Here is a 23,899-nt window from a genome sequence, read left to right as displayed (position 1 = left end):
ATTTCTTAACAGCTAAACTTCACTTAAACAATTGACTTGCACCTTTTTGTGCTGGTACTTCTAAGAACAGACTCAACTGGAGAAGTAACAGTTTTGACAGCCTGAAAGATATCAACTTACACAGTTTAGTCGCATTCAGTTGCAACGTCTGCTTCCTCCTTTCCCATCCTGCGAGAGTTTCTTGTAGTTACAGCAAAGGCTCTCTTACATGTCTTTGCATTAGTTTGAGCTGTTCAGTTTCAGAAAAAGTGATCGCTTGCATAGCAAACTATACCTCAAGTGAGAAAAAGGATTACAGACTTGAAAACTACTTTAACTGAATTAGGACATGCAAAAATCAAGTAGATCTAATGTTCCTAAACAGAATTTTACCACTTTTTCTTAAAAAAAAAGCAACATTATTTTTCTATAATTAAAAAAAAAATAATTTTTTAATAAACATTTATACTAATAATTAAGGAAATCATTGTGACTGTGAGAACTGCAAATAACCTGTTTTAGATTTTAGGAAATACCTGTAAATATCAACTTTTTCATTGAAGAATAGACCGTTTTAAAGACAATATCAACTCCTCCTCAGTGAGCACTGTCTTTAAAATGCTGAAGACTGACTCCCTCTCAGTGACTAAATCTACACAGGTTTAGTTGTTCCAGTCACTATGTGTTTATCACTGTACAAGTTAGTTTGAAAGAATTATTTTCTTCGCATGAAACAAACCATAAAAATTTCGTTACACAATCGTCTTTACTTCATACATTACAGTTTCTGAGTTACATATACTTATACACACAAAGTGCTACTGAACATTTCATCTATGAATTCACACATCTATTATTTTCAAAAAATCTCAAGGCAGAATTTCAGCAGCTTTGGTCCTATACTAAATATTACAACGTTTTCTTCCTTCTATTATCAAGCATCTGTAACTTTGAAGACTATGCTACTAGCTTTTCTAGTTTCATTTCAATTCATGCTAATTCATTGAAGAAGGTAGCATTTATAGTACATGTTAAGAGACATGAAGTTCATTAACTCAGTATTAAGCCATTAATATTAACTTTATACATTTTTAACAGAATATCAAATGTAGCTATATTTTATATTTCTGACATTCAAGAACTATAGCTTACGTACAACCATAACTGTGATTTGCAGAACTGACAGACACTCTCGGGTTTGTGTGTTTCATCCAAGGCTTGTTATTAACAAGCAGGCACAACAGATGAAAAGTAAACGCTGCTGCAGCTCATGGAGGTCTGTTTTCTTTCTTGGCTGCATGTGGTGCAAATTGTCCTTTGCTGGGTTAGGCATAGCAATATTGACTGGATTATTTGTAGCAGATACTGCAGTTCACACTACGAGATGGGGAAAAAGGATGCTATAATTAAAAGGCTTCCCAGACTCACTCCACCTCCCACTTTTTTGAAAGTGAGCACTATTATCTGCACAAGGAGAAACGAAATCTAAATGTGCAAATGATTAAGGGATTGGAACATCTGCCCTACCAAGAAGAGCTGAAGAGACCTGGGATTGTTTAACCTTAAGAAGAGAAGGTTTGAAGAGATCTTATAAATGCATATATGCATTTGTAGAAGGGGTAGGGTGGGAAAGGACTAGAGACACGGGAGCCAGACTCTTCTCAGTGGCACTCAGTGACACAATGAATTGCAACAGGCACAGGAAACTCCAATTACACCTAAGAAAAAACTTGACATCAGAGTCTCCACCCTTAGAAACATCCCAGACCCTGCCAGACAATGGCCCCGAGCAACTTGCTCTAGCTGACCCCGCTTTCAGCAAGGATGTTTGTCTAGAGACCTCACAACGTCTTTTCCACCCTCAACTGTTCTACAATTCTTTGAAATTTCTATTATTCTGCTAGCTTATAAAAGTGCTTTGACAATGAAGTTTCAGGAGGATCTCGTACTATTAGTGCCAAAGAGGAAAATGAAGAGGCATGATCATTAAAATGATTTTGATGAGAGAAAAGGAAAAAAAAAAAAAAAGGCGAGTATAGCATATAAGTCCAGGATAGCATGTTGAAGTTTCTTTTCAGATGGAATCAATTCACTTCAGTCTTGGATAGCAGACGCAACTCTAACAAGCTCTACTAAGTCTACTTCTGCAGTCACATTATGCTATCTAAGATTTCAAAAGATGCAATGGAGGCTGCAACATTTCCACAAGGATCAGAGTGAATTAGAAAGTCTTTCACATTACCTAAAAGCCAAAGAAAACAAAGCGAAAAACCAGAAGACTCTTACAGGTCATTTGGAGATATACATACCATAGATGAACACACAGAAATAGAAGCAAAGAATTTTAGAATCCCAGAGACTGAAATGTGGGGCAGGGGCTCCACAAATCTCTTCAGGGAAAAAGAATCAGAGGAATGAAGTAGCTCCCACTTCCAGAGCATCTTGCCTGGAAGACCTTATTCAGTCAAATGCAGTCTTTTTTTGACAACTTTATGACAGCATACTTCTTCCTCATGGACGAACATGTTGAGGTAAACAATCCTACTGGATATGTAAACCCTGAGTTTACAATTTGATGGAGCTCTCAGTCCCAAATGAAAATGGCAGAAGTCACCAGCTATAAAAGCATAACACACCACTTAGTAAGGTTCTTTACCTCCTTCCTCTTTTCATACTTAACACACCCACAATGCACCTTCCAGAGGCCCCATGATATGTTTCATTTATTAAGACAAAAATTATGATTTGAAGAGGGATGAAGTTGCTTTCTTCCTACTAAATTGGCTTTCTCTTCTCATTTCAGGCAACAGCTCTTGCTCCTTCTCGAAACATTCCAACTCCCACGACTGAACAGCTGCAGCTAATGCCCTTCTGCAAAGGTGCTGAAACCCTAACTCCATTTCCAAACCACTGGGAAGCTTACTCTCCCTGGATAACGTGATCAGATAAAATAGTTGAAACTTTGCTTTCCAGGACCTTCTTTTAGATCTATGGGGCTTTATCCCTTTGCAATCTTTAAATACATTTGTTCACATTATAGAAATGCTACACCACTAGAGCTGACAACACTTTGTCACTACATTCTGATGTGTAAATCCTATAGGAAAGGAAGACAGCATTCCCATTCTACTAGCTATAAAACATAAATTCAACTTTAAGCAAGAACACTCTTCTGATTTCAAATATTTTTTCTATTTTTTTAACTTAATGTTCTTAACACTAAAAGGGACAAAGCAAGATTTTTATCTCACACAATTAAATCAAGAAATATTTGTCAAACGCAGTGAGTAACACAAAGTATTACTGAAGAGTAACAGCAAACTGATCAGCCAGGCACGAGCAATCCAAGACAGGACTCACCTTTATACAGTTCATTACTTGCTTGAACATGCATTTTGTGGTTGCTATTCTATATTTAATGAAAGCATACTTTGTTGATTTCTATAATTCCGTAGTAGGAAAAAGTCTGTTTCAATAGGTTTCTACAAGCTCCTTTGTGAACCAAAGCACACGTCGTTTTCAAATTCATAGGTTTATAGATATTGAAAATATTTTCTTTTTACAAAACAAGAGCAAAAAAATGAAAAACAAAAAAAAAAAAAAACCAAACCCAACCACCTTGTTATAATGGCCCCTATAGCAGGTAATCAAGGAAAATTTCATGTAATTGGGTATTTGTCACAGAACATGAAAATTTACAAGGGGAAAAAAAAAATTGATGTTAAACTGGTTATACTGCCATATTGCTGGTAATGGTGTTAGTTTATAAGGTTCTACTCCAGGAATGATTTTTTTTCTGTCCTTCTTTCTACACCACCCTAGAACTACAAAAGCAATAAGGTACCAAACAGTTTTGCGTGTAGGCAAATATCTTCCAGCTCATTCAAAAACCTAACTCCTATTCTGCATAGTTAAGAAAGGCCTCCAACTGTAAACAAAAGGGTAGTGAAATAAACATCATTTTCCAAATATAGAAGGCAAGCATTTGTAAACTGTTGAATAACATAAGCAATATTCACTTTTATGCAAGCTTTCAGTGAAATTTCAGTGAAGTTGGAACTATTTCATTTAGACAAAGCAATTTTAAACAAAAACAGGTAGTTGCATTAACAGGTTGCATTAGTACAAACAAATTGACGTCACTGGTATAAATCTCGGTAACGCTTAGATTTACTGGTCCAGCCCTCTTCAGTGTCTTTACCAACGACTTGGATGAGTGCACCCTTAGCAAGTTTGCAGATGACACTAAGCTGGGTGGAAGTGTGGATCTGCTGGAGGGTAGGGAGGCTCTGCAAAGGGATCTGAACAGGCTGGACCACTGGGCTGAGACCAATGGCATGAGGTTTAACAAGGACAAATGGCGGGTCCTGCACTTGGGGCACAACAACCCTATGCGGTGCTACAGACTAGAAGAGTAGCTAGAAAGCCGCACGGAGGAGAAGGACCTGGGGGTGTTGGTTGACAGACAACTGAACATGAGCCAGCAGTGTGCTCAGGTGGCCAAGAAGGCCAATGGCATCTTGGCTTGTATCAGAAATGGTGTGACCAGCAGGTCCAGGGAGGTTATTTTCCCTCTGTACTCGGCACTGGTGAGATTGCACCTTGAGTACTGTGTTCAGTTCTGGGCCCCTCACCACGAGAAGGATGTTAAGGCTCTGGAGTGTGTCCAGAGAAGAGCAACGAAGCTGGTGAGGGGCCTGGAGAACAAGTCTTATGAGGAGAAGCTGGAAGAGCTGGGGTTGTTTAGCCTGGAGAAGAGGAGGCTGAGGGGAGACCTTATTACTCTCTACAACTACCTGAAAGGAGGTTGTGGAAAGGAGGGAGCTGGCCTCTTCTCCCAAGTGACAGGGGACAGGACAAGGGGGAATGGCCTGAAGCTCTGCCAGAGGAGGTTCAGGCTGGACATCAGGAAAAAAATTTTCACGGAAGGGGTCATTAGGCACTGGAACAGGCTGTCCAGGGAGGTGGTTGAGTCACCTTCCCTGGAGGTGTTTAAAGGACTGGTAGATGAGGTGCTGAGAGGCATGTTTTAGGAACTGATAGGAATTGTTGGACTCAATGATCCAGTAGGTCCTTTCCAACCTAGTGACTCTATGACTCTATGATTTACTGAAGATTATTCTACTTTTGAAGTACGTGGAAAACTCCAAATCACAAAAGTTTTCAGAATACAAATTTTAGTAGTCAGTAGGTTGATCAGAAGTTGAAGTGCTTATCTACTGGAAATAACAAACAATCTTTTTCTTAGAGATGAATGTCATTAACAATCTTCCAAAATAGGAAGTTATGAAACTATAGTTCAAGTATCTGAAATCCATCATAATCCTATAGTTGAAACAGGTGTTTCTTATATTAAGCAAGCAATATGTGACTCTTTGCAAGTTATCCCTTTTTTTTTTTAATTGTTCGTTATCTTTTTACTGAACATCATATATTGAATACTGTATCATTAATAGTACATCCAAGCCAAACCTTTGCAAGATGGAAGTAGGAGGTACATCTTCAAATTCAAACCTGATGTTTGAAAAGATCTGCTGCTCTGATTACAAAAGCAAATTCTAAATTTGATTCAGGCTTAAAGAAAGCTGAAGGGTTCGTTTTATGCAAGAATGAATAAAACTTCACAATGGGATATTTCCAAAAATATTAATGGTAATTAAAGATTACATTCCATCACAAAACAAATGGAACTTCATCAGCACACACTACTATTCCGACCCTTTGACCATCAGGCACATATAAGACAACAACTAATGAGGTAGATGAAATGATACTGTTCTATGTAAAGTACTACAAAATGCTGTAATAATGGGAAAGCAACGTAAGCTGATTTGAAGTAGCAGATTTACTAGACAGACTAAGACACAAAACCAAAAAAAGTACAGTACCAAGCAACAAGCAGGTAAGATTAAAAGACTGATTAAAATAGCTTGAATAGCTTATAAACACAGCTGTGTTAACACTCTGCACAATATTTATCAAGACAGAAAAGTCTCAGTTTTGGTACTAACCAAATCAGAGATTTTATCCCACTTTGACTAAATTCACTATGGCGTGAAAGTGTAACAAACACTTCAGTAGGAATTCAGAGATGATTATGCAGGTTTTGGGTGTCGGGTTTTGTGGGTTTTTTAAGGATGTAATATGGACAGTGATTCATACACTTGAAAAGTATGAGTGAAAAGCATTAACGTGAAAAAAAAACTGCACCACTGCCTCCTGGACGTCAGACTTCGAAAGTCACGAGACATGTCCCTTGATTTCTACTCCTTTGACTACTCATCTGGCTAGGGGGACAGTGAGGAAAAACATGGATGGGAGAGAAAGATTGCTGTATAACTGAGTATACAGCTAAATACTTAGTCTTGGAAAACACAGTTTAAATGGGGAATCAGGTCACAATATTGTAAAAATAGCATCTTGAGAGAAAAAGGTGCTAACCCTTCGTTTGATTCAAAAGGATAAAATATAGGAAGGTTCTCAGGTGAGAGTAGAGGGAAAAGCCAAAGACTGGAGGTGTTTTATTAATATCAGTCTCAGAACTTTATGACTTCAGTGTGACAAATATAAATAAAAAGCCTTTCGATATTCACCTCCTTTACAATCCATGAATTGAATCCTATAAGAACAAGTAAGATGTAAAGAGAGGAAGAAAATAATTGGCCAGAGTTAAGCAGTAATGAATACTCAGGGATATGCTCACCATGAGAGATTTTTAAAAAGTTATCACCTGTAGAAATGTATCAGTCCATCATACCAGAACCACACCAGATTCCAAGCCACCTGCTGATGTATCACTAGTGCTTCATAACTGATATAAGGATGGAAAAAACTTCCCACCCATAAACACCTGCTGTCAAAGATTAGATAAAAAAGCCAAAACCAATCAGTTATACTAAAAGAAATTAAGTGAGCGTTCAGTCATTCAAAGATTTTCTGCAACCAAAACTAAATTTGCCATGAAAATCCTAGATAATGACAACAGCTACAGTACTCTTAAGTAGCTGCCCCTGGAACATTATTACTAACTCTCGCCTTTGATCCTTCTCTTTCTGCATGGCTCCTGTAGCTTCTACAATAACTTCCAGATATAGTTTAGTACGGAGACAATACCAGCAGGATAAAAAGGGAGCAGTGGGAAAGACAGTAACTTGGACAAGGACTGCCACCTCCATTTAACTATTACCTACAATAAAATTCACACACACAGGAAAACTCCAACAAACTTCCCTCAAACTTTGCTTTTTGAACAATGGTATCTATCAATAAAGAATTGTACTACAAAAATAAGAAGACTTCTGCTGAGAAAACAGGATAAGATTGTCAAGCCTGCAAAGCTAGCTCCGTTAGAAAAACAGAAGTCGCACAATGGAGGCTAAAGCTCATGAGGCCCACACTTTCTCAGAGTACAACAGCATCCAACAAACAAAGGTGATTCCTCCTCGCCACACAAGAGCAGAACTATGTCACAGGATGTTGTAGCAACCAAAACCGTAAATAGATTCAAAGAACTCAAATATCAAAAGCCAACTTTAGCTCAAGAAGACCCTCAACCAATGTCTGAAGAAAAGAAGTAACAAAGGAAAATCTCTATTATGTTTGCCTCCCACTACATTTCCCCCTTGTTGTCCACTACTACAGAAAGCCCATAGGGCCAGAAAGATCTCTCACATAATCCAATCCCTTTGCTCTGAAGCTGCAAATGCCACTCCTGCAAGTATACAATGTGACAAAGTACTAAAAAATGGCTTACCTCCTGTGATGGGTGACTAACACTGAAGTAGGATGGAACAGCCAAGAAAATGAGAAGAGCTAAGCAGAAGCGTGGGCTGCAGTCAACAAGAACAGCAAGAGACTTTTTGAACTATACCTGGTGTTTGACCTAGTTCTTACGAGCACTCTCTAGCCTCACAAAACATATATAAAAGCTTCCCAGATTGCATAAGGAGAACCCTGGTCAACTATACCTGTATCAGACTGAAATCTATTCAGATTTGCATCACATCATCTGTTCAAGATATATAGCCAAAATGAGCAGCATGTGTCAGCACCAGCCAGAGTTTTTTAGTATCAGTCAGCTTCCTGTTCACCTTTCTTTTTTTCCCATACTGCCATAGCAGCATCACTAGAAAACTCAAAATCAAAAGTTCTAGGAAATTCAAGCTGGAACAGAGAAAGCTTTCTAAAAGCTAAGAAACGATGCAATTCATGTAGTCAAGACTGATGAAAGCTAGACAAGAGACAGTTCAAAACATAAACTGAATTCCCAAGACCATTAAAACACTGAAAAAGCAGAGAATTAAGGAAGCAAGTCAGTAAAAATAATGAAAGGAAACACCATTTAAGATATATTCTAGAAAAATTAATTAAAATCATGTGTGGAAATTTTGAACTACAAAATAAGTGAAAACAAAACGCACTTAAAATAGAAGAATACAGGTGGGCAGATTAACCCAGTCGCACTTTAATATTGTATTTGCTGGAGCACATGGCACAGAACTTTACTTTAAACATCAGTCTAACACATATAATAAGTAAAAAAGGGCATCAAGAAGCAAAGGAACTATGGAGAATAACAATAAGCACATCCATCATAACAGTAACAACATCCATGAGAGTACCCTAAGAAAACCAATAGAAGAGGAAAGGCCTCCTCATTGATAGAAGCACAGAACTCGTGTCAAAATACCCCCAAAAGAGAAATCACAACGAACAATCAGAGGATTATGTTGTTTGCAAGGCAAGCCTTTTCCGGTTTGGTGCTTTTGCAGCAAGCAAGGGTTAATGAAGATAATCTTTGAGAGAGCACACTGAACCCAGGAATTCATATTAAACCCACTGACCAAAATAAAAAAAAGCATCATCACAGGATAATGCATGAGGTACAAGGAGTTCTCTCCTATGTCCAGAAATGTAAAAATAATACAATAGCCTAAAAAAAAAAGTGGTTCTAGAAAGCCTTCAGCTCATAGAGTTTTATCTTCTGATCTTCATAGTATTAGCACTATGAAGTGCACTAGCACTTTTTTTTTTAAGGATAACTAGGTAATCCATAGGCATAGGCATATAAAGTGCTGAACCCTCTCTGCATTGTGTCTTCCACTGTAATGTTAAACAACGAAGAAAAACACAGGCAATACTAGAAAAGCTACCAAGCAACACTCCATTATCAAAAGTTCACTAGTAGAACAGAACTTTGAACACACAGTAAGTTCAGAGGAAAACAATGGTCACTAAGAAAAAGAAAAGCATCAAGAGTAACAATTATTAGTTGAACAACATAGGCATGCCCACGAACGAAATACTATCTGAGCTGACAGGCAACTGTTAAAATTTAGCAAAGCTGAAAATCCAACAACATATTAGACACGGAAAAAGATTTCCAGCACTGCATAAAAAGCAGTCCACCACCTCACAGATACAGTAAATCACCGTGTCCATGAACATCAGAAGGAACCACATGAAGTAAGTCTGAAATGCAGTAACAGAGACCACAGCGTGAGGCCACCAAACCAAACATTTAAAAGTAAAAACTTGTCTAGAAGAAACCCTAAGAAGAAAACTTAATGGGAAAGAAGAGTGGCTAACTCCATGGCAAGGGCAAGCCAAACCGAAGTTTTGTCTCGGATAATTGCTGCTGCTTCCAAGTAGAGGCAGGGAGAACAAATTCACTTATTTAAGCTTTACGCAGAAGACAGAAGTAATCTCAGATAAGAAAATAAGTATCTCAATCTTTTAATTTCTGATTCTCTCCAATAACAAAAGAAGTTTCAGCTATGCAGAATTCTGATACTAAAACGCTATTATCAAATGGCTTAGATACCTAATATGGTATACTACAGGTTCTATTTCTTTCTGAAACATATCAACTTGACATACCAAAATGAAACCAGCTCTTTAAGCACTGTCCACTCATTATCACACTAGCATCAGAAGTCACTCAGAAACAGTAAAGGTAAATGCTGAAGGAAAAAAAAAAACAAATCAAGTTCTCTCTGCTCCCAGTCCCTCCCAAATAATGCTTCTAAAATATATAACCACATTGCATTTAAAGTTGCTATTAAAAACCTTAACAGAGAAAGTAAGGCTAATGTCATATTCCCAAACTACTAAACACATTCTGATTCTATCTGGTATATTCACTGTTTGTTTCACACACGAGTAAATTAAGTCTAACATACACAAGCATAAGTTTGAGACATTCACTGCCCTGACAAGAAAAAGATTAGCAGACCCAATAAAACCTCTCTCTGCTCTGGGAATACTGACTATTGTATATTAGAGTCCATCTGTTAAGTAATGACTGATCCAGAATGCATCGCTACTGCAGCAGACTCCCAAGCAGTTTTACATTCATATATGCCTCCCAATGTTAAGAGTACTGTTAAATGCTCTCGAATTTATTTTTAAATACAAGCATAGTTTTCAGCAATAGGAACTAATCAGTAGTTAGGTCTTAAAGGCAAGCACTGTAACAAGCGCTGTATGTCCTACACACAAATAACAAAATATGTTCCAACCTCCCCCCTCAAAGACAAGCCAATGTTAGCCCAGTTGGTGATGCATTAACAGGCAAAATTAAAATAAGCTTAAATACCAGTAAGGAGGAAAGAAGAAAAATAGAAAATGATTAAACATCTTTGCATCTGCCATGATCTATACAAAGCCAGTTAATAAAATAACTGCATGTCATTCCCTTATTTTGAGGGCTACTTTTAAAGGAATGGGTAATAACCAAATAAAGTTATGATGACTCCTACCACACTTCTACTAAAACAAAAAAAAAATATTTACAAATTATGTTTCAGTTAAGTGTCAAACAGCTTGTAGAGAGGAGTGGGAAATATATCAGATTACCATTTTGACATATTCACAAAACTATTAGGGCTTTAACCCTGTGTTCAGATAAGCCATAAATATTAAAATGACCTGACCAAACCATGTCTTTCCCTGCACGCTGCAGCTTCTCCCTTCAGTCTGTGCTAGGTCAAATGCAAATAACTGTCAAACAGAAGAATATATCCTTCTAAAGTGTTTTAAACGAAATACATTCTTTACACGACTTTCTATAAAACGAGTGGAGGTTAGAAGCATTAAACTCATTTGAAACAAAGGCAGTTTCAATTAATTGCCATTCAGTTTTGAACAGTCATTTTTCTATCCTATTTTATATGCAAAAATTGAGGATATTTCATTGACTGAACTGCTTCAAAAGCTTTGCTGCAGCGAATCTTGCATTCAGGAGCAGCACCAAATTGCACATAATTGAAAGTGATTCATTTTTAGATCCACTCGTTTGGCTTCTGTAGGTTCCTCAGGCTTTGGTATAGGTAGCGCAAAAACATTAAGTCATACAGTCCTGCAGTAACTCTTTCACTCCATGAAGTAAGCAGATGACTAAGGAGCTACATTTTAGCATCTTCTTGTTTCAAGCTATTTACCAGCGTAGGACAGCATTTCGCAACGCATGGACCTTAAACGAAATTAGCAGCAGCACTTACTTTGCAGACAAGAACGTGTTATGGAAAGCACGGCAGATTATTAAGACATGAGCAACCCAACACAATACTGCAATACAACTAACTCTTTATTACAGATACCAAAGTGCGTTAAATCCTCGCAAAAATCTCCTTCCTCCCCCCCTTCCTCTACATAAAATACTCAACCAGCTCTGAGCTAACGGGGTTAAAACCCTTCACACCCTTCAGCCACTAAGAAAAGACATCATCTCAAGCTGCTTTTTTAATGTTTTTCGATCAGAACAAGATACTACAATTCACATCACTCTTCTTCCAAGAGGGAAGCCACCAGGTTATAGGGCAGCGTCCCCAAACTGCAAATGACTTATTCTCTTTTTTTTTTTTTTTTTTTAACACCGCGAATCGCTCAGTTCTGAAGGAGGCGACCGGGGGGGAGGCACCGGGAAGGGGGAAAGTGGCCTGTCCGCACCGGGCAGGGTCCTGCGCCGAGTTCTGTCACACGCACAACGAGGAGAGAAGCGCAGGTCGCGGGATTAAAACGAGGAGAGAGGAACGAGAGGAGTTCGGGGAAGGGCGGATGGTCGGAGCAGGGCCGCGGGGGCAGGGGGAAGCGGGTCCCTCGGGGCGGCAGCGCGGGCAGGGGCGTCGCCGGGGCGAGGCGCCGAGCCGCTTACCAGGTTCAGCACCGTCTCCACGATGTCCCGGTTGCTGACCTCCCCGACCTGGATGAGCCCGATGAGGACGGCGAATTTCATGCGGATGTTGCGGATGGGCACGGTGGGGTTGATCATCCCCGCGGGCAGCACCACGGAGCCCGAGCCCGACGCCCGCAGCTCCCCCATCGCCGCGACGCCGCCGGCCGCGAGGAGCCCCGCGGGCTGCGGCTCCGACACCGCCTTCTCGCTCGCCATCGACCCCCCCGCCGTCACCGGCACCTGCCGCCGCCCGCCCGCATCCGCCGCGGGGGAAGCGCCGTCCCGGGAGCCGCTCCGCTAGAATGAGGGATTATTATGGGCGCCGCTGCCCCGTTAGCCGCGGGCTGCCCGGCCGCCACTCCCCGCCGCGGCGCGCCGGGAGCCGCGGGTGCGGCCGAACGGGCGGGCGGGCCCGGCGGAGGGAGCGGCGCGGGGGGAGCCGCGGGAGCGATCGCAGCCGCCGCTGTTGTTGTCGGAGCCCGAACCGCCGCCGCTCACGCCGCCATGTTGCCGCCCCCTGCCTGCGGTAGCCGACAGGGCGCCTGCGCCGAGCCCCGCCGAGGGGAGGGGCCGGGCCGGGCCCCCCCCCCCCGGGCCGGCGGGGACACAGGTGAGCAGGTGCGTGGGGGCCGCGCGGATGGAGCGCACCCGCCCCAGCGGCAGCGGGGCCGCCCCCACAGCCAGCCCGGCCGCGCGCCAGGGCGCCCCCTGCGGGAGGGGCGCGACACTGCCCCGGCGGGCTCTGCCCTGCCTTCCCCGGGCGGCTCCGGGCGGGAGAGGCGCTCAGTTGTTGTTTGCTGTTCTGGGCTTTTTGGGGGAGGGTGGGGAGATGCGTAGAACCATAGACTTGTAGAACCATAGAACGGTTTGGGTTGGAAGGCACCTTAAAGATCATCCAGTTCCAGTCCCCCTGCCATGGGCAGGGACACGTCCCACTAGATCAGGATGCCCAAGGCCCCATCCAACCCGGGGCATCCAAAACTTCCCTGGGCAGCCTGTGCCAGTGCCTCACCGCTCTCACGGTGAAGGAATTCCTCCTTATGTCTAGTCTAAATCTGACCCTCTCCAGTTTACACCCATTGCCCCCAGTCCTATCACTACAAGGCTTTGTAAACAGTCCATCTCCAGTTTTCTTGTAGCCTCTTCAGGTACTGGAAGGTCGCTATAGGATCTCTGAGCCTTCTCTTCTCCAGGCTGAACAACCCCAACCTTCCCAGCCTGTCCTCATATGGGAGGTGCTCCAGCCCTCTGAGCATCCATGTAGCCCTCCGCTGGACCCATTCCAACACCCCATACCCTTCTTATGTTGACGATTCCAAAACTCATGATAGACTCATAGAATCACTAGGTTGGAAAAGACCTCTTTGATCATCAAGTCCAACCATTCCTATCTGCCACTAAACCATGTCCTCAAGTACCTTGTCTTTCAAAATACCTCGAGGGATGGTGACTCAGCCACCTCCCTGGGCAGCCTATTCCAGTGACCCTTTCTGTGGTTTTTTTTTCCTGATATCCAGTCTGAACCTCCCCTGGTGCAGCTTGAGGCCGTTCCCACTTCACCTGTGACATGGGAGAATACATCAGTTTCGGTCTTAGCGAATGGTCAGGTTGAAGTAAGAGATGCTAGAGATTGTGCTTTGGTCCTCTTAGACATGGAGAGGCACGGGGAAAACCCTTGGGTCTGCCAGCCTGAGAGTGCGTGTGCTGCTTGTCCAAGGAGAGGGATGTTTTTCCACCATTCTGGAAAACTGCGCATCCTTTTGCCATACTTCTGTTTCTTGGTGGTGTTACATAGAGTTGTCCAGTGAACAGCGGTTTTACTTATATCCTTGGTTTCAGTGATGCTTTACACAGTGAGCAAGCCTTTCTAGTATTATATCAGAGAAATGGGGATGTTTTGAGAAAGCTCAAATTATTTAAATTGTAGTTTGAATAAAGTTGTATATATTTCTCTGTATGTGGTAAAGATAATCCATCCCTGTTCAAAAACACATTCTATCTTGGCTTCGTAGTGACTGTCATCACAAAGTTGAATTTTATAAAATATCTTGTCTCCTGGTCTCGGAATACTGTTCATCCTGTATCTTCTGTAACTCCAAACTTGGGAATTTGGCTGGATTGCTGTTCCATCTTATATCCAGCTTTAGATAATAAACTGCATAAATACAGTGAATCAGCAGGACTCGTTTGCTGTATTCTCCAGGATCACAAGCTGCTTGAAGCACCACCAAGAGAAGAAAAACTTCATCTCTGTACTATTAGGTGCAGTAGCTCTATGCACTTATAAATACAGTATGTTATATTTACTTGTTTGCAGGATCTGTATGTGCTTAACAGTATGCATAGCTCAAGTGCATTGACCTGACTAAAACAGTGGTTATCTGGGAATCGCAGAACCAATGTTATTTCAGAAAGCTTCAAAAGATGGGGAGAAACCCCAAAAGATAGGTTATGGGAGATGAGAAAGCACAAAGTTTTCTTGGAATTAAATTCCTTTACAGTTTGCCACCATCCACAAGCAAGCTTGTATGACTTGGACTAAAGGAATGCTTACTCTTGTATGTTCAGAGAGGTGGGGGAAGGTTCTATTCCCACCAGCCCTATAGCAGAACTGGCAAAGCAGAATGCACATGCGCTTAGTATAGAGTCAGCCTGTTTTACTCAGTGTCAGCCTGTTTTACCACCAAAGAGGGGTGTTCCATTGAGATAACCAGGCAAACTTTCTACTGTAGTGGATGAGAAGCTCCGGTGTATCACAAGATGAGTTCTGGGCACAATAGCTTCCAGCTGGTGAATAATGATGAGCTGATGGATTACTATGTTTCAAACTGCACTTGCTGTTTCTGTCCCTGGCTGAAGTTAAGTCTTGTTCCAGGAGCTTTTAAAAAGATTTTCCAGTAAAACCTCAGCTAAAATCCTTGACTTGGAAAAGTCAGTGAAAGATGCCATTGTTTGTTTTACTTTGCCCCATTTCCCATAAAAACAAACAAACAAAGTCAATCAAAAAGGTAAAACTTTTGACTATGAAGGAATGTTAAATTACTATTCCAGTCTACAAACCAACCAATTATGCAAGTGTTCAAGTTAGACTGCCCAAAACTGTTCATCTTGTTTTCAGAAAGGAATATTTCGTGTTCTTAATGATCCTATCTGGCAACCAGATAACCTCAGAGTCTGGAGGTCCTCAAGTTTGTGTAAACATAAGTCTTTTAGTTATACATGTAAATACTTTTGAAAATTCAAGAATACATGCCCTTTTCTTTCAAAACTGAAACCTAAGCCTAGAACTCTGTAACAGTCATTAAAGAATGCAACACCTTTAGGAGCTAAGATGGAACAGTTCCTCTCTTCATTCTCTTACCCATGTGGATATGGTGAGGCATGTTGCTATGGTTAGTTGGAAGCTTAGTGTTGGCTCGCAAGTTGACCAGTTTTCTTGTTCTGAATCATCACATGTCATCACTGCCTGTGAAGTACGTAGAGAGCTAAGTTATAATTTTCTATGGGGAGGTATATTAATTTAGATCTGTCTACTTACTAACTTTTACAAATCCCAAAATAACTTTGTCATTTGAAATCTATTGCTTAAAATTTGTGAATGATTTTTCATCTTTGTGATGGAGCACAACCACATTAACTTCCTTTCTCTAGGATACTGGGATAACAATTTATGGTTCAATATCTTTTTCATCACCCATTCTATGTTTCATACTAGTATTCATTAAACACTCCATGATTTACACATGTATCCAAATACTGGGGTAATTCTTGACTACAGCTGTTCCATACACGACTATCAATGCATTCCTCCACAGTGAATTTCTGAAAAAGTTGGGATCGTGAATTTATGTAGAAGTTGTGCTTGTGAAATCACTCATTATCTAATTTCCAGTTTCAGACTTGAACTTGTTGACTGCCAGTTCTTCTACTGAAATCATATGCTATACTACATGTAGTATAGGAAAAAAAAACTTCTTATTAAAAGGAGTTGAATTCCCAACATCATGTTTAATAGGAAAGACTTACTTTAGTTCTTAAACTCACATTTGGTTTTAAAAATAAGTTTTTACAAAATCACGTCCTCTTTGTAAACTGCAACGCAGTTAAGAAGCATCTGTCTTCTCTAATCAGCAGGGTTTGGTTTTGATAAGCAAACTTTCATTGAGGTAAGCCACATCAACTCATGTGAACATTATTGTAGCACTGGCATTCTGAAAGAACAACAAATCTGTAACACCAATCTCAGCCCTGTAGTAATTACAGCTCAAGTATTTACTTGCTTCCATTCTAACACCTCATCAGACAGAATATTAAAGTAGGACTACATATGCTTGAAATGCTACAAAACATAATTAATTTCTTTTATTTAAAAATAACATTTGCCTCATCTCCTTGATATTGACGTATTTGGTACAAAGAGTGTGAGTTTGTCAGTGGCAGTTTCATTCATGAGGTTGAGTCCCAGTCCAGCAAGATGTTCTGCATTAGCAAGTCCTGATATTTGCATCATTATAACTATTTTCAGTTTGGCTTGCAGGATCAGCTATTAACACAGTCCCAGCCTAGACATGGCAGGAGGCAGTATGTGTGGAAGGACTCTGTGCATTCCTTTATCCTTCACAAAGGCGAGTGATGCCAGGATCTGATCTCGTCACTTTCTTTAAGGTTCACAACACTGGCTCCCCACCGAAATGAGCGAAGGCAATGCCTTTGCTGGCAGAGCATACCTTTGCATCATCTGTAATGGATGACAGGAGGTTTCTTTCATTGCATTCTTTAAATTTTCTCAACCTGCATTCTCCATAGATGCCAGAAGGTGGGTTTGAATATAATTTCAAAAAACAAAGGAAAACATACATCCCAGGATGTGTAGAGAATGGATTGAGAGCAGCTCTGAGGATCAGGACTTGGAGATGTTAGTTGATGAAAAACTCAACATGACCCATCGATGTGCACTTGCAGTCCAGAAACCCAACTATATCCTGGGCTTCATCAGAAGAAGCATGGCCAGCAGGTCAAGGGAGGCGATTCTGCCTCTTTATTCCAGTCTGGTGAGACCCCACCTGCAGTCCTGCATTCAGCTCTGGGGCCCCCAGCATAAGAAGGACGTGGACCTCTTGGTCTTAGTCCAGAGGAGAGCCACTGAGACTATCAGAGGGCTGGAGCACCTCTGCTATGAGGTCAGACTGAGTGAGTTGGGCTTGTTTAGCCTATTGAAGAAAGGGCTCCGGGAAGATCTTGTAGCAGCCTTCCAGTAGCTCAAGGGCACCTACAGGAACGATCAGGAGGGACTTTTTGTGAGGGCATGTAGTGATAAGACAAGGGAAAATAGTTTTGAACTGAAAGATGGGATATTTAGATTAGGTATTAGGAAGAAATTCTTCACGATGAGGGTGGTGAAGCACCGGAACAGGTTGCCTGAAGAAGTCCTATCCCTGGAAGTGTTCAAGATCAGATTGGACGGGGCTTTGAGCAGTCTGATCCAGTGGAAGGTGACGCTGCCCATGGCAGGGAAGTTGAAACTAGATGATCTGTCAAGTCCCTTGCAACCCAAACCATTCTATGATTCTATGTTCCTATGCTTGCAACAAACAAAGACATGGGGACAAAATAAAATTAACAAATATTTATTTAACTTTTAGCTCAATTTTTCTTCCAGTTGTAAATTAAATTGTAGCAATACTACTTTATTTTTTGGGTAAAAAGATTATGTTGTTCAACTGAAAAAGCTTGAAAAAGCATGCTTTAGAAGACAGACTCTTGGCTACAAATAATGGAAGTACTTAAGTGAATAGGGACTGTTTTGTACAGATGTATATTTACACTAAATCTTAGTGATTTTTTTTTTTAATAGTGAAATGATTTAGATCAGGGCTGAACCATGTTTGAAGGAGTCAGAGAATTTTCATTTATCTGGCACAGTGGCATCAAAATACTGCTTGCTTTACCATGTCCATATGAGGACTCCTGTTGTGTTTAATTAGACTATTCTCATGAGTAAGGATAATGTGATTTGTTCCTGTGCCAGGCTCAGGAAGTGCTATTAGCCCCTTTCTTTTCAAAACCAGGATTTCTTGTAAGTTTAAAATAAAAAGCTAGGAAATACAAACTGAAAGGCCATCACAGCATCTAAACTTACCCGCTGTGCATATGTATTGCACCAAATAGTTCCATTCCTGATTTTAAACTTCCACACAGCAGGGTGCATTAAAGCAGAATTTAAAAACTGAAGTTTGAATTTTCTTGCTACTCTAACTGTAAATGATTTCTAACTGCTTTTTCTATAATTCCTTTTCTTTAGTCTTGAAAGAGAAAAAAGATGAAAAAAATATGTATTTCCAGAGGCAGGTTTTGTTATACCCTGTGCAATTTCAGAAACACTGTAACAGGCCTTCCAAGTGAGATTATAAAAATTTCAATCACAATGAAGGAGATGAAGCCCATATGACTTCACAAAGTTATGTTGGTTTTTATTGCAATAGGTTATCAAAATAATTCAGTTGTAATTTAAAAAAAATGTATTTACTATCTACATGAAATTTATATTATTTAAAATTAAATTTCTCTCCTCTTTTTACACTCTGAGCAGTAAAAATAAAATAGACATTATGTTTTTTTCTCATGGTTTTAAATACTACTGGGATGAATTCATGAAATTTAAGCTTTTTGAGTAAAAAGAAGTAATAGTCTAAGAAGTAGTTAAGCAGGAACCAGATCCACTTAAAATATAGCTCTTACTTTTAAATGAAAGTATGTATTCTATTTGCCATTTTTTCCTTAATTGCTTTGATTATGATATAATCATAGTAAAAGATGCATAGATGTAAATAGCAGGATTCATGATGTTACAGAAAACATACAGCAGAATTTATTATGGTTATGCATAGCTCTTGGCTTTGAAAGGGTTTGTTCTGTGATCAATTTGTTAAACTTGCTTTAAAATCATGAGTTTGAGCTGCTTAATCAATTCAGCCATTTTGTTCTCATCTTTTTTATTTTTTACAAAATTAACCATGAGGGCCTTTTCACTACTGAAAAGAATACAGTAATTTTTATTACTGAAACTATTATTAGGTCAATTATTATGAAGGTCAGTTATTAATATTGACCTTTTTGTGTGTTCTCTTCATAACTTATTTTTCTTTCCATTGTTGTTGATATCTTTTTGATCTGTAGGTTCTTCAGTGTATATTGTTGGCTCTTGCACTATGGGTATTCGGTAACACGAAGACCCATAAAGACCTATTTTCTAGACAACAGTAAGGATCTTAAGAGAAATCATATTAGTCTCTCCTCTCCATATATTCACTACTCCTTGTTAAGCACTGTCTTTGCCTACAGCATGCCAAGCTGCCAGCTATCTTTACAAATTATCCTCTAACTTTCATCACAGTGTGGCAAATACACAAAGAAATCAGCCCGTACTGCCATTATTAGCCCAAGACACTTTTTACAATTAGATTTTCATGTGCTGTTTATAGGAAAAAGTATTTTTTCTTATAAATTCCAAACTTCAGGTGTCTTAAAAATTATACAAGAAGCAAGGATTTTTTTAAGTTCCATATATAGGAGCTAAATTATTGTTATTTCTGACATTTTTCTTTTAATGTGTTTCTAGACAATGCCTTATGATGGAAATTAACTTTTGGTGGAAACATTCTCTGCAATAATACCACAAACTAATTGATACTATTATACATGTGTATTTATTGGTGAAAAAGACCTAATTCATTGGCAAATGATGTTTAATTTATATCCTTCTCCATGTTTATACTTCAGTTACTTGGAACCAAATAAATGCTTAGACAGAAAGGATGCTAGTCACACATTTTTATCTCTATACAGCAGTATGACCAACAACAGGAGATAGTAAGGTTCTCAAGCTCTTGTATCCCATTACAAGCATTTTCCCAAACAGATACCATTAAATTATAAATTTATGAACTTAACATTTATGATACACCAAGGAATAGAGATCGATGGAAGGTTTAAAATTGATAGGCTACTTTATGTCAACAAACTATATATGTTTTATGGCCTAATTTCATTATCAGAGAACACTCAACAGTTTACTGAAGTATCATTGATATTATCAGCACAAACTGACAGTTAACTGTGAATATTGTTTGACGTTATTTCCCACTCTATTTACCACGTGTTTTACTATTCTGCTCAGTGCTTGTCAGGCTGCATTTGGAGTACTGTGTCCAGTTCTGTCCCCAACAATTCAAGGAAGATATGAGAAGACTGGGGGTGGGCCAAAGGAGGACCATGAAGATGATCAAAGACTAGATGTAAGGAGGAATTACTTCACGATGAGGGTGGTGAGGCCCTGGCACAGGTTGCCCAGGGAAGCTGTGGCTGCCCCATCCCTGGAGGTGTTCAAGGCCAGGTTTAATGGGGCCTTGGGCAGCCTGATCTAGTGGGAGGTGTCCCTGTCCATGGTGGGGGTGTTGGAACTAGATGATCTTTAAGGTCCCTTCCAGCTCAAACCGTTCTGTAATTCTATGATTCTATGATCAAGGGCTGAGAGTTATGGCTTTTCTTCCTGGAGTGGGCTCAGGAGGGACCTCATCACAGTATTCCAGTGCTTGAACAGCCGCTACAAAGGCAATGGAAGCTCTTTCCACAAGGCGCCACATGGAGAAGACAAGCGGCAGCAGGTACAGGTTGCACCGGGAGAGGTTTCATCTCAATGTAAGGAAGAAATTTTTTACGATGACAACAGTCATTCACTGGAACAGCGTCCCAGGGATATAGTGGAGTCTCCATCACCGAAGGTTTTCAAGATTGAACAGGGTACTAGATAATCTCACCTAGGCTCCCTTTCCCACAAAACATTGGACTAGATGATCTTTGGAGTTCCCTTCCAACGTAGGCTGTTGTATGATTCTATGATTATCTTACTGAAATATGTTGAGCAGACCCTACTCACAGAGAAGTATGCTGCCTCCCAGGTGCCCGGGTAAGGGATGTTGCCAGGAAACTTCCCTGGCAACATCCTGGTGAAGCCTTCAGAGTACTACCCATTACTGTTGCTCTGTGTGGGAGGGGATGAAGCCACAGTATGAAGCCCAAGGGGGATTAAAAGAGATTTTAGGGCCTTGGGACGGCTAATGAGGGAATCTGATTTTTTTCTTCCCTCCTTCCAATTACGAGTGGTGACACTGTAAGGTTCGGACAGGTCCAGTCTATTAATACATGGCTCCGTGGCTGGTGTCAGTGCAACAGCTTTGGGTTTTTCGATAATGGGATGGCCATTATTATTTCAATAATGGGATAGCCATGATTACACGACATCAGGATTACAAGTATCAGATGGGAGCCACCTTTCCCAAAGGGGAAGGAGGGTCTTTGCCCAGGAGCTCACAGGGCTTTTAGGTAGGGCTTTAAACTAGACGTGAAGAGGGAGGGGGATAATATCAGTCTTGCCTATAACAAGTGTTGGGAGGACAGACAATAGTTGGAGGGATGGGGTGCTGGTATGGGCCCTCCACCTGCTGTCAAGAGGTGTGCTGGGGATGTGGTGATGCGGCTGAAGTCCTGTGGAGATGAATGGGAGGCTTGTGAGGTAGCAGGTGTCAGGGAGAAAGCTTGTCCAAAACACCTTATAGGTAATAAAGGGTCCACTAAGAAAGCAATGCGACCGGCAGCCCAACTGAAGTTCCTCCATGCAAATGCACGAAGCTTGGGTAACAAGCAGGAGGAGGTGGAAGCTACCTGGAACCTTGTATTTGGTGTATACTTCAGGCCACCCCATCAAGGAGAACCAAACGATGAAGCCTTCTTCCTCCAGCTACAGGAGTCTTCACACTCACAAGCTCTCATCCTACTTGGGGACTTCAGCCACCCTGAAATGTGTTGGAAAAGTAGTGTGGCAAACTGTAGGCAGTCCAGGAGACTCCTGGCATGCATTGAAGATAATTTCTTAATCCAGCTAATAGAGACCTCCATCCGAGGGTATGCGATACTGGACCTGATGGTCACTAATACAAGTGAAATCATCAATGACATTAGGATTGGAGGCAGCCTGGGCTGCAGTGATCATGCACTGGTGGAGTTCAAGGTCCTGAGGGTCATGGGACAGGTGAGGAGTATAGTCAGGACCCTAAATTTCAGGAAAGCAGACTTCCAGCTCTTCAAGGAGTTACTACAAGGGCAAGTGCAAGGTCCTACGCCTGGGTAGGGGCAATCCCTGATTTCAATGCAGGATGGGGGGTGATGTGATCGAGAGCAGCGCTGCAGAGAAAGACTTGGGGTGCTGGTTGATGAGGAGCTCAACATGAGCCGGCAGCGTGTGCTCACAGCCCATAAGGCCAACTGTATCCTGGGCTGCATCAAAAGAAGCGTGGCCAGCAGGGCGAGGGAGGTGATTCTGCCCCTCTATTCCTCTCTCGGGAGACCTAATCTGGAGTATTGTGTCCAGTTCTGAAATCCTCAATATAAGAAGGATATGGAACTGTTGGAATGGGTCCAGAGGAGTGTGGGGATTTTCAGAGAAAGCTCAAATATGTCAATGGAACAAGAGTGGCCTTGGGAGAAGGACACCATTATGCTTCTTGGAACAAAACCGTGGGATGAGGAGGCAAGCATTCGGTACACACTACGAAGTGCATAGAGCATTGTCACATTGCTTAGATAAGTGTTTTAAATATGTAACAGCTAGCTTTTAGAATGAGAAAATTATCGCTTATTGTGAACCTTACCTTGCCTGCTGATAGTAGTGGGAAAGTACCGAAATGCTATGTTAACAGTAAATAGGTGCATTATCAGCATGTGATCTGTTAGTTGATTAGTTTATAGGTATACATTAACAACTGTGATTGGACATAAATTTTAGAGTTACTATATAATTTGTATTGAGAAGAATATAAAAGGAGCCGGGCTGAGAATGAAGTTGTCTCTCTGCATCCCAGAATGAGTCTGTGCAATTACAAGATGCAACAGAGGAGGCTACAAAGATGACCACAGGGCTGGAGCACCTCCCATACAAGGACTTGCTGAGAGGGTTGGGGTTGTTCAGCCTGGAGAAGAGAAGGCTCCAAGGAGACCTTATAGCAACCGTCCTACACCTGAAGGGGGACTAGAAGAAAGCTGGGAAGGGACTGTTCACAAAGGCTTGTAGTGATAGGACTGGAGGCAATGGGGATAAACTGGAGAGGGGCAGATTTAGACTAGACATAAGGAAGAATTTCTTCATGATGAGAGCGGTGAGGCACTGGCACAGGTTACCCAGGGAAGCTGTGGATGCCCCATCCCTGGAGGTGTTCAAGGTTCAGGTTGGATGGGGCCTTGGGCAGCCTGATCTAGTGGGACGCGTCCGTGCCCATGGCAGGAGCGTTGGAACTAGATGATCTTTAAGGTCACTTCCAACCCAAACTCTATGATTCTATGATTTATTTAGTTGCTTGTTTGCTTGCCCTAAAATGAAAAGAATGTGTTATTCAGGATCGTACTTTTCTGACATCACTGAAAAGAAAAAAAGTGCCATCACCAATAAAAGAGCTGATACACTTCTTCCTCAAGTTCCTAGTATTATTTATTTTTCCTTGCTTTAGGATTACCTTTTCTGATATTTTATTGATTTTGGCTTAATTATTTTGATCTATGACTAAAAGAAGGAGTGCGGCACACAGCAGGGAAAAGGATGCATTTTGGGTATTTACAGTAAGACAAAATTACTCTGTTATCAGAATTCCAATAAGGTTTATATTTAAGGTTGTGATCTTGAATTAATTGCTCTGC

General features: G+C 41.0%; 1 protein-coding gene across 11 annotated transcripts in view; it reads right to left on the bottom strand.

The window, feature by feature from the left end:
• NBEA (neurobeachin) overlaps nt 1-12,512 on the bottom strand; it is a 498,960-nt gene extending 486,448 nt beyond the window's left edge. For all 11 annotated transcript variants that reach the window (XM_054056357.1, XM_054056365.1, XM_054056384.1 and 8 more), the window contains exon 1: nt 12,134-12,512. In XM_054056357.1, the coding sequence (XP_053912332.1) occupies nt 12,134-12,370 (237 nt within the window). In that variant the 5' untranslated portion in view covers nt 12,371-12,512. The remainder of the gene's footprint in view (nt 1-12,133) is intronic.
• Nucleotides 12,513-23,899: the final 11,387 nt, after the last annotated feature.

Source organism: Cuculus canorus, chromosome 1 (assembly GCF_017976375.1).
Source record: "Cuculus canorus isolate bCucCan1 chromosome 1, bCucCan1.pri, whole genome shotgun sequence".
NCBI classification, from domain to species: domain Eukaryota; kingdom Metazoa; phylum Chordata; class Aves; order Cuculiformes; family Cuculidae; genus Cuculus; species Cuculus canorus.
Note: the sequence above shows the minus strand (reverse complement) of the source record. Positions and strands in the feature narration are given on the sequence as shown.